The sequence below is a fragment of the Bos mutus genome, chromosome 7, assembly GCF_027580195.1.
Source record: "Bos mutus isolate GX-2022 chromosome 7, NWIPB_WYAK_1.1, whole genome shotgun sequence".
NCBI lineage: Eukaryota > Metazoa > Chordata > Mammalia > Artiodactyla > Bovidae > Bos > Bos mutus.
The window spans coordinates 107,630,461-107,648,696 of record NC_091623.1 but is presented as its reverse complement, the minus strand read 5'-3'; the positions used below and the strand labels follow the sequence as shown (position 1 = coordinate 107,648,696).

Below are 18,236 nucleotides of genomic sequence, written 5' to 3'. Positions count from 1 at the left end.
GGCCTCTAATGATATAATCATAATGTAGTGAGCAGATGAACACAGACTCATGGGTTTAATATCTTTAAGACAGACTATTTATCACAGAAATGAAACTGTTGATAAACAAGGCAAAAGGAAAGGTGAAGATACCTTAAATATCTCCTATCCTTTACCTCTTGTTGTTCTCCTTACATATTCTAGGAGAAACATGGTGAAAAGGGTAACTGGAGAAAGACTGGGCATAAGGAGGAAAAGGGAAATATATATAGAAGAATTAAAACTCTAGTACTAATAGGAACAAACTAGAATAATGATTGGATGTTGGAATATAGGAGGAAGAGAAAGTGAGGAAGAAAAGGGACATATATATATATATATATACTGACTCATCTTGAAGATGCACAAGCTGTATTAGTTTTATGATTTTAAACCAGACAGTACTAAAGTCAAGTGGACCTCATTAAGCCCTGGCCTGTGGCTCTCAGATCTTATTTTTCTTGGCATGCACTATGAAATGTGTGAAGAGAAGAGTTGTAAGGTAGTCACAAGCATTTTTGGCAAAACGGAGAAAATACAATGACATGTTAATATAGTTAATTGAGATTGTCCTGTATTCAATTATGAGACTGTCTTTTATTCTGTCTTCTTATATCCTTTTCTTATATAAAATGCAGTTAGTAGTAGATGGAAATACTCAATAGTTTTTTGCTTTTGTCTTCGAGAAATAATTGCTGGTTACCATGACTTGATGGAAACTTTTTATGGGTTGAAGAAATATTAAACTCTGGAAACTTCCATCTGGGTTCTTGCACCCCTATGAGAGAGAGCTTCTTGAGGGTTCTCCAAATAGCTAACATGTATCAATATTGTATTCACTGAACTTTTCCTCCATTGGAGGAACTGGGGCTAGGAGAACTCAAGACACTTGTCCAAGCAAGTCTGTCACAAAGCAGACAAACATAGGGGCCAAATTCAAAGCATAAGCTCTTCAGGGGAAAGGATAGGGAGTGTGGGATGGATGTGTACACATTGCTATATTTAAAATGGATAACCAACAAGGACCTATTGTATAGCACAGAGACCTCTGCTCAGTGTTATGTGGCAGCCTGGATGGGAGGGGATTTTGGGGGAGAATGGATACATGTATATGTATGGCTGAGTTCCTTTGCTGTCCACCAGAAACTATCACAACACTGCTAATTGGCTATCCTCCAAAACAAAATAAAAAGTTGAAAAAAGAAAAAGCACAGGTTCTTGACCAACAGGGACACTATTTCATCCTTATTCTATATTGTACGGCCCTGGAATAAGTAACTATGCTATTATCTGGTCTATTATATTTTTTTCATTTCTTTTTTGATTCACTTCAATATTTGTGCTATATGATCGAATAATTCTAAATCTAATACATGCAAAACAGAACTATAAAAATTAGTCTAAGTATATGAAGTTAGGGGGTACAAGAGAGGGAATAAGAAATAAAGAAAATTACAGAACATGTCTGCAAAATGTATAAAGGAAAAAATATATAAATTTCCTCCACAATGGTATTCCCTCATTGACCATGCACCATAGCTGAAAGCTCAATACACAGATCTTACCTCTTTGCTCCGCTCCCCACTCCCTCCAGCTCTTTCTTTGCATTTCTGTCTTTGTCTCAGTGTGTTTCTTTCCCTTTACCTGTGTGTGTGTATATTTTTTTAAATCAGACTGTTGACCAATTATTTTTGGTATTGTGAATTTTGAAGAGGACAAAGAAGGGAAGAGGATTGCCAAGCCTCTAATTAAATGAACCCTAAAGCTCTGACAGACTGTTCTTGTCACTTAAATTTATAAACCACTGAGAGCCAATAAACACTTAGCTGGCTATAGACATTTAAAAATACAATTAAAGAAAAATCAGTTCATTTTTGTCAACTTGTGGAAGCTTTGCTAATCCTTGTTTCCCAATGAGACACACAAACTTTAAATTCACACATTTCCAAAGGAGTCAGATTTAGTACTTACCTGGTTAAAAAAAAAAAAAAAAAAAAGTGGCTTCCCTTATGGCTCAGCTGGTAAAGAATCCACCTGCAATGCGGGAGACCTGGGTTTGATCCCTGGGTTGGGAAGATCCCCTGGAGAAGGAAAAGGCTACCCACTCCAGTATCCTGGCCAGGAGAATTCCATGAACTGTATGGTCCATGGGGTCTCAAAGAGTCGGACTTGACTGAGGGACTTTCAGTTTCACTTTGGTTAAGTGCATTATTTGGAGCCATAGATGTATTTTATAATTTTTCAGTTTTATCATTAAAATTCTGGTAATATCATGGAAAAAAATAAACAGTAACAAAACACCACCATACTTGGGACTGTAGAATGGGTTTGCTGTCACTGAAACTTTCATTTCTGAATTCAATTAAATACTGTTGAAGCTTGTAAAATTTTCAGTCTTTTGTGACCATATTTGAAACTGCATTCATGCAATTTTTTAAAGAACATAGTATTATAAGGAAATTACAGTCCCTTATGTTTGTAAATAACACAGTAACATTCTTGGGAGCTAGAGAAATAGGTTGGGATACTTTCCCCTATATTAAAAGGCTGTAGAGAACCACACTTTTTGATTTTTGAGATGTGTTTCTGCTTTTTTTTTATTCTGGAAACTAAAATGTTATTTCCTTTGTGAAGCTTATTTAACTCATTTAGGTAGGTTTTGTCATTCTCTGTGTTTCCTCTGATTTGGTTCATATACCTACCCTAGATCTTATTACCTAGTAATTTGAAGTTCCTTTCCATTTTATTTCCTTAACTATAAATTATTTGAGTATGCATTTAGCTCTACATTCAGAGTATTTAGCACATGCCTTGACTCTTAATAAAGTGTTAAAAAAAACATTTGGTATGAACAAACTAAAAAGACAACCCACAGAATGGGAGAAAATATTTGTAAACAAAGTGACCAACAAGGGATTCATGTCCAAAATATACAGCGCACATATAGTTCTATATAAAAAAGAAATCCCCATCAGAAAATGGGCAGACTTCTCTGGTGGGACAGTGGATAGGTATCTGCCTGCCAATGCAGGGGACTCAGGTTTGATCCCTGGTCCGAGAAGATTCCACACGCTGCGGAGCAACTGAGTCTGGTGCCACAGCTACTAAGCCCCCACTATGAGCCCGCAGGTCACAGCCACTAAAGCCTGTGTGCCTAGAGCCTGTGCTCCACAGAAGAAAAGTCCCACAGTAAGTATGGAAAGAAAAGCAGTGAAAAACTCTAGCAGGGAGGAAGCTCCCATTCCTGTAGCTGAGAGTTGAGAGCTTATCGGAAGAAATGTCAGAGGCCTAAAATCTGCCTCTTATTTACAAACAAGCAAACAAACAAACAATAGACCAAACAAAATAAAACAAAAACTCTCCAACAGCCAAGAAAGGGGTCTGAGGAAACAAACATTATCCCAACAGAAAAGGTATCTAAAATAGTTAGATTTTTTTTTTTTTTTTTTCATGTTTGATTGGCTGGGGAGCTGGGAAACACTGGATGGATATTTTAGTTTTACTTGTTTATCTGAGAAGTCAATCTAAGTATAAATAAAACTGTGACCTTTTAATTCAGTTTGTTTCCCATTAACAAGACCAAGAAAATCTGGGCATAGAATGTTATTTTTAAAGAAGAGAACAAAAATTCTTATTAGAAACATTTCAATTGAACTGCAGTGGGAGTTCTAAGGATGCACTAACTCACATTCCCACAAACAAATTTTCTGTTAAAATCCTTTGTGTGTATTTCTCAATCTATAAGACATTCAGGTGACTGCATCCTTTTAAACAAATCTTATATAAAATAAGATTATATGCATACAATGTTAATTTCATGATCATGAACTTCTTATTGCTTCTAATTGCAAAATTCAGACTCAAATTGAAGAAAGTAGAGAAAACCTCTGGGCCATTCATGTATGATGTAAATCAAATCCCTTGTGATTATACAGTGGAAATGACAAATAGATTCAAGGGATTAGATCGGAGAGACAGAGAGCCTGAAAACTATGGACAGAGATTTGTAACACTGTACAGGAGGTGGTGATCAAAAGCATCCCCAAGAAAAAGAAATGCAAGAAGGAAAAATAGTTTTCTGAAGAGGCCTTACGAACAGATGAGAAAAGAAGAGATGCTAAAGGCAAAGGAGAAACGGAAAGATATACATAAGTGAATATAGAGTTTCAAAAAATAGCAAGAAGAGACAAAGAGCCTTCTTAACTGAACAATGCAAAGAAATGGAGGAAAACAATAGAATGGGAAAGTCTAGAGATCTCTTAAAGAAAATTGGAGATACCAAGGGAACATTTCATGCAAAGATGAGTACAGTAAAGGACAGAAGTGGCAAGGACCTAACAGAAGAAGAAGAGATTTAAGAAGAAGTGTCAAGAATAATACACAGAACTGTTCAAAAAAGTCCTAATATCAGGATGACCATGATGGTGTGATCACTCACCTAGAGCCAGACATCCTCGAGTGTGAAGTCAAGGGGCCTTAGGAAGCAGTACTACAAACATAGCTAGTGGAGTTGATGGGATTCTAGCTATTCCAAATCCTGAAAGATGATGCTGTGAAAGTGCTGCACTCAATATGCCAGCAAATTTGGAAAACTCATCAGTGGCCACAGGACTGGAAAAAGTCAGTTTTCATTCCAATCCCAAAGAAAGGCAATGACAAATAATGTTCAAACTACCACACAATTGCACTCATTTCACATGTTAGCAAGATAATGCTCAAAATAGTTCAAGCTAGGCTTCATCAGTATGTGAACCGAGAACTTCCAGATGTACAAGTCAGATTTAGAAAAGGCATAGAAACTAGAGATCAAACTGCCAATGTCTGTAGGCTCATAGAAAAAGCAAGAGAATTTCAGAAAAAAACATCTACTTCTGCTTCTGTGACTATGCTAAAATCTTTGATTGTGTGGATCACAAGAAACTGTGGAAAATTCTTAAAGAGAAGGGAATACTAGACCAGATTACCTGGCTCCTGAGAAACCTGTATGCAGGTTAAGAACCAACAGTTAGAACTGGACATGGAACAAAGAACTGGTTCAAAATTGGGAAAGGAGTACATTAAGGCTGTATGCTGTCACTCTGATTATTTAATTTATATGCAGAGTACATCGTGCAAAATGCCAGACTTGATGAATCACAAGCTGGAATCAAGATTGCCAGGAGAAATATCAATAACCTCAGATATGCAGATACTACTACCCAAATGGCAGAAAGCAAAGAGGAACTAAAGAGCCTCTTGATGAAGGTGATAGAGGAAGTAAAAAAGCTGGTTTAAAACTCAATATCATAAAACTAAGATCATGGCATCTGATCCGATCACTTTGCGGCAAATAGATGGAGGGAAAAAATACAAACAGTGGCAGATTTAATTTTCTTGGGCTCCAAAATCACTGTGCATGATGATTGCAACCATGAAATGAAAAGACACTAGCTCATTGGAAAAAAAGCTATGACAAATGTAGATAGTATATTAAAAAGCAGAGACATCACTGTGCCCACAAAGTCCCTTTAGTCAAAGCTATAGTTTTTCTAGTAGTCATGTTCATATGTGAGAGTTGGTCCATAAAGAAAGCTGAGCACTGAAGAACTGATGCTTTCGAACTATGGTGCAGAAGACTCTTGCGAGTTCTTTGAACTGCAAGGAGATAAAACCAGTCAATCCTAAAGGAAATCAACTCTAAATATTCGTTGGAACGACTGATGCTGAAGCTCCAATACTTTGGCTACTCATTGGAAAAGACCCTGAGGCTGGGAAAGATTGAGGGCAGGAGGAGAAGGGGGCGACAGAGGATGAGATGGTTGGATGGCAGCACCGACTCAATGGACATGAGTTTGAGCAAACTCCAGGATATAGTGAAGGACAGAGAAGCCTGGTGTGCTGCAGTCCATGAGGTCACAAAGAGTCAGGCATGATTTAGTAACTGAACAAGGTAACAATATTAATTTCATAATTGTGATAAATTTATCATGAGTATGTTAGATGTTATCATTAAAGGACTATCAGGTGAAGGGTGCATGAGAATTGAATCATTTCCATGAATTTTGCAACTCTTCTTTAAATTTAAAGCTATTTATTAAAAAAATGAAAAATAATGTAAAGAGATTAGACATTTGAAGCAAGAAGTAACCTAGCTTTTTAGGGACAGCAGAGTTCTAAAATTAGCTCAAGGCCACACTGCAGGCTCGCAGTAGGTACCTGACTCTCAGCTCAGGGCTCTTTCCCCTCTATCCAGCTGCCACTAAGGAGTGACTGTTTCTGCTTCACCTGAACAGTTCACAGTGTGACCTGCTGGTACAAGTCCAGGGAACTCCCTTAGATCACTCTACTTTTCTATAACCAGAAAACACACCAGTGTTAGGTCAGTAAAACTGACCCAACTTTAAAGCCAGAGGTCAGAAGACTTAGTTAGCCAGTTCATTACCTATTTACTCAACATCCAAAGTCAATACCAGTCAATAACTGGGAGTAAAAATGCAGCACCATTAGATGGAAAATGTGAAACATTCACAGACACACTGGTCTGGGCTAATCTATCTGATTATTCTTTCAATTGGTCAGAGGTTCTGCCACAAAGTGTCATTAAAAAAAAAAAGTAATAAAAAACTTCCAGAAGAACAGAGGGGCCAAGTGATCACATTCTAGCCTCCTGATTCAGTTCAAGCTATTTCCCATCAACACAACCTAAACAGAGGCAAAAAAAAGACCAGTTTTAGGGATACATAGTAAAGAAGTCTTTTTATGCTTCCTGTAACAAAATGTTATTTCTAGCCACTATAGAATATGCTTATCATTTTAGAATAAATGATGAAAAGCAACAATGTCCTGAAAATTTTTATTTCATTGCACTAAACTTATGTTTTCTTGTAAATTTTAGAGGTTTAATTTTTTAAGTCAAATGTCAAGGTTTCCAGAGGTTGTGTGCAGAGGACAGGAAGTGCATCCACATCTTCGTAGGAGCAAACACTCTGTCCTCAGGTCTTCAGGATATGGATCTCTACAGTGGGCTGATGCTCAGATATAGTTGTCTTTTAGTTGTTTGGTATGATTGTGTTTGTTTTTAACTATAGAAGGTTTATTTTCCTGTTTAAAGCAAAATTAGCCTAAATCCCTATTTCCTAAGTCTTCCAGTAATAGTTTGTTGCATAGAAAAAGTCTGTATGATATTTAGAGTTCAGCTTCTTTTAGACAGCACTTATCTTTGGGCTGATCACTGCAAATTAGTCACTAGTTGTATAAAAAACAAACAGACAAAAATTCCAACACCCTCCTCAAATAAAACTCCCTGCTCCTAAAAAGGACTGCGAAAAAAAGGGAACTGGGCCACCCATTAGTTTGGTTGAAAGAGTTCTTACATTATAGCCACAAGGATTCTGTGCATTTTCAGAGAATGAGCTCCCTCAGAGTTCTAAAATGCAGGTTTTGGGGGTGCATTTGCTTAAAAGAGTCTAGCTTTAGCACATTAACATGAAACATAGGACCTCATCAACACAGAGTCAGGCAACTTCTGGCCTCTAGAAGCCCTGCTGAAAAGTTATTCCAGTAAAACGTAAAACGTTGCAGTGTGGTGTGTAATTTAAAAAATACAGCCCATAGTACACGAGATTTTGCTAAGAAAAGGTTCTTACTCCCCACTAATTATCCTCTTTCATTGGCCTGATTTATTTCCCTATATTCATAAAGACCCACAGGCTTGGCAAGAATGCTATGGTTTTGTAATGAGGTGATATATTCTCCACTTACTGAGGATGTATTTCTGTTTCAGGAAACACCTGCTCCAATGCGGCTGCTGCTGTTTTAGCAAAATAGAGATCTTGGGACTGGTTGTCAAAGAGAAGATGTGACTTGTGCAACACAGTATATTTGCTTATAGTTGATGTCTTTATGAGAGAATTATTCAGGGCTCTTTATGGTGATTTATGACTGGTCTTAATTAAAAGAAATATGAGAAATGAAGAAAGCTGATATTCACTGAATTCTTCATGGCTATAAGTCCATGGGGCTGGAGAAGACTTTTGAGAGTCCCTTTGACAGCAAAGAGATCAAACTAGTCAATCCTAAAGAAAATCTACCCTCAATACTCATTGGAAGGACTGTTGCTGAAGCGGAAGCTCCAATACTTCGGCCACCTGATGCGAAAAGCTGACTCATTGGAAAAGACCCTGATAATGGAAAAGGTTGACGGTAAAAGGAAAAAGGGGCAGCAGAGGACTATATGGTGAGATAGCAGCACTGACTCAATGGACATGAATCTTGGCAAACTGTGGGAGTTAGAGGAGGACAGAGGAGCCTGGCATGCCACAGTCCATGAGGTCACAAAGAGTCAGACACAACTTTGTGACTAAACAACAACCTGAGCCCACAGTGAAACTTAAAGTTATATTTGTATCATCATACCATTTTATACGAGTTTCTTTAGGAGGGCTGGGGGTAGCTCTTGGGTGGTAGGAATGGTTTTTAGGTTATAGCTCTCTCTCTCTCTTTGTCCATCTGTATGTCTATCGTTCTTTTCGTTTTCCATAGTTGTTTGCCATAAGTACATGGCTCTGCAGAGCCCTTTTCTGCTAAAAGCAGCATGTTTATGGATATCTGATCAACACCAGTATATGGAATATCCACAGAACCCAGTCCTAGCACCAAATCATTCCAGAAAATAGCTTTGTTTTATTTATTTATTTATATATATATATATATATATATATATATATATATATATATATAAAGTATTGTATTTACTATTCAGCTTCTGTTAAACACCACACTTCTTTGGGCTGATTAGCACCAATTACTGACTAGTTCTCTAATATGAGAGGATTATCATATCACAAAATACTCATGAAATAAGCATTGTGAATGAATGAATCTTAAATCTTATTACAAGACTGGCAACCTCTTCCTCCAAACTCTCAACTTTTAGTACTCAGAAAAAATTTTCTCTTGGTTGTAACTTATCTTCACATCCTTTATAACCTCTCCCAGTTTATATACTCATGACACTATGACATCATAGGTATTTAAAATGGATCATCAATCAGTTGTACAGAGAGAGCAAATAGCCACTTAATCAATGCAAACCGTAGTCATAAGTTTACCTTAGTTCCTTGAAGGGATCTGCCCTGACATTAGGTGTCTCTATAGATTTAGGGAACACTGTGCCCTCTGCTCCTGCAAACAAAAGAAAAAAGCAAACAGAGGTTGGAGTGTTGGATGGGTCAGCACAATGAATGGAGTTAAATGCGGTGAATCCTTTATACAAACCAATACACACGTATCTGCCACTGGCTCTAGGGCATGTCTCTGTGCTAGGAGAGCATTGAATCAACTCATGCAAGCAGTCTTTGAAAAAACTAGTAACTTCTTTTGAATGTGTTCTTGCTGAGATCAGAGTAAGGTCATGAGGCAAATACCATGTCGACTTAAAAAAAAACATGCCTAGAAATGGCATAGTCTGAATCTTGTCTCTCATAAAATATTAACAGTTGTCCAGCTGAAAGTGTTTTGAAAACCAGCAACTGGAACTCTGTTACTGCAGCACAGGGCACAAATCACATAACACATATAACAACTAAGCAGTGGGTTAGATGGTGGAGAATACTGTAAGACTATAAGGAATTTGCCTAATGAAAATTAAGCCAATATTTTTCAGCAAATCAAGTTCTACACTATTATCTTGAAATCTTAAACAAAAGAGAACACTATGAGAGATCATTGAAAGTTCAGCACTTTTACAATTTGAGTATTAATATTGATTCCCAACCCAATCTAGACATTTAGCTCTTGATTTTGCCATAAGCTTTTATCTTTACAATTTGTCAACACCAGTTGAATCTTTCCAGCCATAAAGATTGTGATTATCTGATTTGTCCACTCTCAAAGTGTCTTCAAATCATTTAAGCCTCAGTTTATCACAGACAATTGCACTGGATATTTGTTTTTCAATTAAACTTAGGCAGTATCCTGTACTCTGAAGTAAAGGTGTTTACTTTTATATGTTCAGTGTACTTCTTTGATACTGTAAGAAGGGGTGGAATAATATCTTGCATTCATGCGTGAATTTCAGGAATCCTCTCGCACTGTTATAATGTGTACAAATCCTCCATTAACCACTATTATTCCAAATCCAGGTTTATTCTGACACATACTAATGAGTCTATGACAATGAATTGATTTCCTGGCTTTTGTAGCAACTATGGAAACATTTATTTGATAGGTGTAACAGACCACAAGCAAAATGAGAAAATTTTTTTATTCCATAATACTATATATGGTCATTAAAAGAATATTCTGGTGAATATTATTATTAATGAGATTAATAACATTATTCTGTGAATAATAACTATCATCCTCAGCTAACATTTTTGAGTAACTACCACATTGCTAGATAATGTCATATATATATATAATTTATTCACTACAACAAGACCATGAAATTGACAGTTCCAAGTGGCATAGGGGCACTTCATGTGGGGACACTGAAGATCTTTCACTGTCCATAGACACTTTTACTTTCTAAGATCCCAAATCACATCATTTTAAATATATCAAAATGTACCCACAGCCCCATTAAATTCAATTTTCAGTATAAATTTTCATAAGAATGTTCAGTTTTATTATGTATGTATTATTTATTTTGCTCCTGTGATTGAAGCTTTACTGTGTTCTTAATAACTGTGATGTTTAATTTTATGTGTCAACTTGACCAGATCAAAGATGTCCAGATATTTGACTAAACATTATTTCTGGATGTGTCTGTGAGGGAATTTCCAGATGTGATTAGGAGTAGCATTTGGATACGTGGGCTGAGTAAAGAGCCTGCCCTCTCCAATATGGGTAGGCATCATCCTATCAGATGAGGGTCCGAATACAACAAAGTGGAAGCAGAAGTGTTCAGCCCTTCCTGCCTGACCCTATGAGCGGGAACATTGATCTGCTCTCAGTGATCCTGGTTCTCAGACCTTCAGACCTAGACTGGAATTGATACTACTGACACCCCTAGTATTCAGGCATTTAGACTCAGACTAAACCACACCACTGGCCTTCCTCAAGTCTCCCATTTAACAGACACTGGCTGTGGGACTTCTCAACCTCTGTAAGTATGAGCTGATTTCTTACAGTAAGTCTCTTTCTCTATACAGACCTTATTGGTTCTGTTTCTCTAAAGAACTCTGACTGATGCAGTGACTGAATAAGAATGGGATTGGCACCCCACTCCAGTACTCTTGCCTGGAAAATCCCATGGACGGAGGAGCCTGGAAGGCTGCAATCCATGGGGTCGCTGAGGGTCGGACATGACTGAGCGACTTCACTTTCACTTTTCACTTTCATGCATTGGAGAAGGAAATGGTAACCCACTCCAGTGTTCTTGCCTTGAGAATCCCAGGGACAGGGGAGCCTGGTGGGCTGCCATTTATGGCCTCACACAGAGTCGGACACGACTGAAGCGACTTAGCAGCAGCAGCAGATTACAAATTACAACGTAGCTTTTGTTACATATGTGTTATATTAGGTTTTACAGAATATCCATTTTCCATCTCCAACATTTTTGGGATCTTTTGAGGGGCGCTGTGGAGGCTGCCAAGTAGATAAAACAGGCTTGCAGAACAGGACCGTGACTGACACATCAGAAGGCGGCTCTGGGCTGTCTGAAATCCAAGACCATGCCCTCAGCAACCTCTCAGCACCATCTCGCCTGTCACTGAACAACTCTCATCTGCTGGTACTGCAGTTAACAGGCACTTCCCTTTGACATTCTTAGAGATGCTTAGTTCTTAGTCATTTGAACTCTATTTAAAAATGTCTATTTTTCTATGTAATATATGTAATTTAAAGGAACAATTATATGACTCAATAAGGAGAAGAGAATTATTTATTTATTATCTATACTCTCTAGTTTCAGCTCAAATCTCTTTTTCCTCTACCAAGAATTCCATGAAAGCTGCAACAGAAAGAGTATTACTTATTTCCAAATCAGCCATCATTGTCTGACACACTCCCATGGCAATGAACACTGCCCGTGGACAGCTTTCATCATTCGAATTTTTACTAGAATGCTGTGAAGACTCATGTTTCACCTCTTTCTCATGCCCATCATTTTATAAGACCTTTGAAGCCAAAGAAGATCTATGTTGCAACTTCTGCAACTGTGCCAAGCACACACACATAGTATAGCATAGACTTATTCAGACCAATAATCCCAAAACAAAGAATGGCAAGCTCTTATGAACAATGAACCTCAAAAGCTTGGGCCAATTTTATATCCCGTCCAAACTTTGTGCTGACCCTATTTACTTGTCAAGTACAGTAACAAAACTTCATCTGCTACTTTACTTCTTACATCTTGCTGGACTAGGCTCAAGAAGGAATTCCTCTATTGTAGCTGGGGAACTGAGCTCGGCCACCCTTCTAAATATACATATATAGTATGACAATAGCGCTTCCAGTACCTTACAGATGCTCATTCTCTGTGTTTGTGGAAAGAAAGAACACGGTCTCCTTTGAACAGCTGAGCCTGGGTCCTCAGCTCGCTGACTGCAGTCGCATCTGCTGCACTCCTGGCTAGGAATAAGTCTTGCTCTGTGTCATATCCTCATCATCTGGCACAGTGCAGGTGCTCAACAAATACTTGTAAGATGGCTACAGCACTCATGAGGTACTGAGCACACACTGTTCAGGGTCTACCTTGGAGACACTCATCTCATTTCTTCAACTGGACTAAGCTCAGTGTGGGCAGGGGCAAGGTCCAATAGAGAATACAGCCAGAGCTGACTTTAGATTTCCAAGACTTCTACTGGATTCATTTCAGTAAGTACTGCCACTTCTATAAGAGAACTAGTTTACAGCTCTAAAACTCCTCACGTCTCACATATTAAATGAATGTCCACAATCATGACCTAATGCATTTTAACTATGCCTCTAAAATAAGAGTATGCTTATAAAGGAATGCTATTTGGGTTAAATATAAATATTTCTTTAAAGTAAAATACAATCTAAAGGCTTGCATTTTCTTTTACAGACCAAGAAACTTGCTTATCCTGTACATAAGAGAACTGGGGCTAAAGGCATGTTTAGCTTGTGGTCCTATGGCCAGTAAGTGCTAGAGCTGGGCTTCACATCTGGGCATCTGACTAAAGAACCCACGTTTAGCCATGGTGCCCTAGAGTCTTGTTTTCTCAGTGCCAGTCAATGTGGTACTCACTGAAGGCAAGCCAGCAAAACCCAGAGGGGCTAAGCTCTGATAGGTGGAGAAGATGGGTGACTCATAGGCTCTGATGTGGATCAAAGTCAAGGGCATGACACTCAAGCTCCTTCAGCTTCCATCATCCAACCAGATGCCCTTTGATTTTGTTTTTGCTGGACTTTGGCCACAGGGGTCCATATTTCCCATATGCACTGGAGGACGGACTCATGTATATGATTTTCCAGGGGGAAGTAACAAAATCTCTCACTAGCTAAGTGACCTTGGACATAAATCTCTCTGATACTCAGTTTTCTTCTCTGAAAAGAAGGGATACTGATAATACCCTCATCTCCCAGGGATCTTGGGACACTAAATGAGATTTCTGGTCCATAGCAATCATCAGATGCTGCTGCTGCTAAGTTGCTTCAGTCGTGTCCGACTCTGTGCGACCCCATAGATGGCAGTCCACCGGGCTCCCCCGTCCCTGGGATTCTCCAGGCAAGAACACTGGAGTGGTTGCCATTTCCTCCTTCAAGGCATGAAAGTGAAAAGTGAAAGTGAAGTCGCTCAGTCGTGTCCGACTCCTAGCGACCCCATGGACTGCAGCCCACCAGGCTCCTTCGTTCATGGGACTTTCCAGGCAAGAGTACTGGAATGGGGTGCCATTGCCTTCTCCAATCATCAGATGACAGTTAATAAAATAATACTACTCTTATGAAAATGTCCGTGAACCCTATTCTTTCCTCCTCTTATCTGGGTCCTCTATGACTCTTAAAAATGAAAATTTAAAGCATGTACTAAAACCTAGAAACAATTGCAACTGTCTTCATTTGATCATCAAAAAAACCCCGGAAAAGCAGGACTATTAATTTCTGCTATTATGAAGCTACAATGTGAGATTCAGAGATGTCAAGAAATTTTCCTAGGTCACACTTGAAGAGGGAGAGCCAGGATTTGAATTCCAGCATTTCAGCTCCAAAACCAATGCCCTTGACCCTACTGTATACCCTCATTCAGCAGATTAAGTAACTCTCTACTTGCACATCTTTTATGAAACATGAAAAAACACCCATGTTTATAGTTTCAAGTAACACCTGCTAAATTCCTTAACACTTGTCTTCTAAAAATAATTCTCATGTACAATGAAATGAGATAACACATTTCCAAAAGACCATTTTTTTCCCCAAGTCCTATCCAATTTCTTGTTTTCACACCATTTTTAACTCTCCCAATCTGCAATATCCATCAGGAGGAATTTCCCCATCCCACTCTCTAGCCATTCTTAGATAATAAAGTATTATCAATTTTATTATTTCAAAAAGGTTTCTATTAAAGCCATACCCACTGATTCCTTCTTTGACACAATATAATTTACTGGCAATAAATGTTCATAAACAGTTTGAGTGAAAAATCCATAAAGCCGTTTCAGTTTTATTTTAAGTTCCATTTAATATCCCTCAAAAATGATTTCATCAATGTGTTTCCATTAGCTGGTTCTCTGCCCAATAACTTAATTCCACACAATCAATCAGGAACTTATAGAGCATGTGACAGGATCTTTCTAAAGTGTTTTGAATCATCATAAAGATCAGCTCAATGGCTCTTTTTTCCTACTAGCACAGGTAGGGGGTAAACTCACCAAAAAAAAAAAGTCTCTAATGCACTTTGTTGCCATAGTAACAAAAAAGCCAGCTTCCCTTCTCTGGAAAGTATACTTAAGTTCAGAGCCGAGTTTAGTCATGCTTTTCCCTCAAAGTGTTCTGTATGTCAAGAAACCTGAAATCCAGTCCTATCTCTGTAATGCTGGGAAATCACATAACCCTCTGTGGCCCTTGATTTCCTTCACTATAAAATGAGGGGTGGGATAAGAAGTGTCAGAGCTAAACTGTTTTCTCCCCAAATTGAAAATTTTATAAGGTAACAATCTACTCTAAACAGAAGACTGTCTTTAATCACCTTCATTTCCTACCAGGAAAACAGAGCAACCCTGGGAGGGAGGGAGGGAGGGAGGGAGGGAGGGAGGGAGGGAGAGAGAGAGAGAGAGAGAGAGAGGTGTGTGTATGTGTGTGTGTGTGTGTGCATGCTCGCGAGCTCAGTTGTGTCTAACTCTTTGCAACGCTATGGACAGTAGCCTGTCAGTCTCCTCTGTCCATGGAATTCTCAAGGCAAGAATATTGGAGTGGGTTGCCATTCCCTTCTCCAGGGTATCTTCCCAGACCAGTGATCGAATCTAAGTATCTTCTGTCTCCTGCATTGGCAGGTGGATTTTTTACTAGTGTGCCCAGCCCTGGAATGGAATACCAAAGAGAAATGCTAAAAATATCTCAGTATTTAAGGAAAAAGGCAAATTAAAGGAGAGAGACATTTGTCCAATTTAAACTGCAATTAATTAGTAGAAATAATCACCAGAAAACAGATTGTAAGAGATAAATGGTAGAGAGCAAAATTTATTGTAGATGAGACTAACTAAAATAAAAACCTGGTTTGTAACTCTTTATTGATCTAAAGCAAATTCAATTTTATAAAAATAATAAACATTAAAATGCCTAAATCTGTACATGCTGAAAACAGCCATGGATTAAATATTAGAAGAAAAATTTAGATTGCAGAAAATTGGACTTGAGAGAAATGTGAGACACGAAAGAAAAAATTACAATGATAGAAGATATAATTAGTAACATTGGAGATCAAGAAATATATGACAAATCAACTTTTTTTGTTGTACATGGAAAAGGACTACTGTTACAGGTACCGATTCCAAGAAAGACTTTTAAAATGGGCAGACGTGGTTTATGAATACTGTTGGAAAACTGATGAAGGAATTAAACAAGCTGAATGGGTTTGCTCTCCTAAATTCCTTCTTGATATACATTCTTTAATACGGACATAATTATGATGAATGAATGCTTTTGTATTAATGAAAATAGACTGAAAATCATCTTTTTGTTAAAACCATGGAGCTAAAATGTTCAACAGGTTCCATATATGAGTTAAAATATCTGATGATCACTGTTTGAAGTCAAACTGTCCTAAGTTTTCCAATTCCTGTTGCTTGGATAGATATATCCTGATTGACAGTCCTTAATAATAGCCATATTTTACCTGATAAAATAAGGTTCTACTTTTATACCAATACTAGATTATAAAACAGAGAAAGAATGTCAGTCCAAAAAATGGTGATAAGAAAATAGGAGAAAGGAGAAAGGATGATGTGATTTCTTGAAATAACTGAGAACTGGGAAACCAAAGACCTGATTCTCCATAAGCTTATAGCTGACCTTTGGCAATTTAGCCTTAGGTGTTGTTTCCCCATTTGTTATACAAAGTAGGGGTGGTGACTAGATGAGGCCACCTCCAGTCCTGCTATTTTACAAACCTCTAGGTAACCTTGTTGGATGAACCCAATGGCCCAGAGGGGCAGGGTGGGTAGGCTTGATAAGCCCAAACTTAAATGTATTTAACAAATATGTATTGAGCAGGGCACTGTAGAGGTGAACTAGAGAGACATGGAGCTTATAGACCAATAGAATGTAGTATATTCCAGGATACACTGGTGAGTTTAAAGATCAGTAATTAAATAATCTCAGAAATAAAATATACTAGTAACAAATGCTGATAAATGACTTGAAAGGAAAATCAAACATGTCTTTGAAAGTAAAGAACCTGGAGCCACAGGTTGGTCTGGCAGGTATGTTTCCCGGAAAAGGGGAAGTTTTGCTGATATTTAAGTGTTTAGTAATGACCTAGTCAAGAGAGGGAAAAGATTACACAAACATGGTAGGGTAGGGAAGCTGAGGTCAGTAAGGAAGATTGGTGTCACCAGCCCATATTTATCACAGGTGAGCAGTGTGGAATGACACTGGAGAGAGAGGTTGGCTCAGATAATGCAGAGCCACGGTGAAGGTATATATATCTATGTATGTGTGTGTGTGTAAATGTATATTTTAAAATATATAATGTACATACATTTTATATATTATATATAGATTATATATATAATATATATATATGATATGGTGATATGGTGGCCAAATATATATGAAATGGGGATGTCTCATGGTGAAAGTATCAAGCAGACCTGAGCAAGTTGGCATTTTTCAAAGATTGCGGTGGCAGCATTTTATGGTCGGCATATTTGTGTCCCCCTAAAAGTCACATGCTCCAACTGTAACCCTCACCAGAATTCAACCATGCTGGTACCCTGGTTTCAGCCCTCCCAGCCTTCAGAGCAGTGAGAAATAAAGGTCTTGCTGTTTAAGCCACCCAGTCTCTGGTATCTGTTTTAACAGCCTGAGTTGTCTGAGACACTGTATTGTGGAAAAGACACTTGTGGAGGGCAAAGGTATATGAGGCAAAGCAGGGCAGACATGATAACAGGCGGCACTAAAGAACTGGCAGTCAGGTGGAGAAGTGCGGATGAGTTAGGAGATATGTTGAGAGGAAAACCAATGGGATCTAGTGAGGTGCTGGATAAGAGGGAGACAGAGGATGACCACAGGGCCCAATGGAACAGCTGAAATTGTGGTCAAAGCCAAGTAATTAATACCCAAAGCCAGCTGTGCCCAAGGCAACCTCACACTTCTCCAATAAAATCCAGCTTCTTTGACATTTGATATGTTAACTGTAATAGCAATTGCCTTTACTCAATAACAGAAGTTGCTCTGCATCCAACTGTATTTTTCCTGTGGAGGTACAGGTAACGTGACAAAGAAAAATTTAAGTCTCTTATAGAGCTTATAAGCACTAAAAGAAAACTATGAATAATGTAATAATTCTTTGAATAATGAACATAGTCTTCTGTGAAAGATAATTTTCTGGTTACTCTAACGTTTTAGCTGAACACATGATCATATGCCTCCTATTGCTTAAAATCTTCCTAAAATACATGAGATAATGGTTTTTGCCTCTGTAAGCCCAGGCTCGTGACATGGTTACACTTTGATACTTAATTCTATAATGTCTGAGTGAGACCCATTTTTCCTGAAAACCAATCTTCTCCACAGCATATTACCCAAGGTATGTATGAGAGAGTGAATTGTGGGAG

The 18,236-nt window shown here is 38.2% G+C and overlaps 1 protein-coding gene across 2 annotated transcripts in view; it reads right to left on the bottom strand.

Annotated features, from left to right (window-relative positions):
* SGCD (sarcoglycan delta) overlaps positions 1-18,236 on the bottom strand; it is a 1,106,775-nt gene that overhangs the window by 106,497 nt on the left and 982,042 nt on the right. For both annotated transcript variants that reach the window (XM_070374675.1, XM_005891720.2), the window contains one exon: positions 9,108-9,180. In XM_070374675.1, the coding sequence (XP_070230776.1) occupies positions 9,108-9,180 (73 nt within the window). The remainder of the gene's footprint in view (positions 1-9,107; positions 9,181-18,236) is intronic.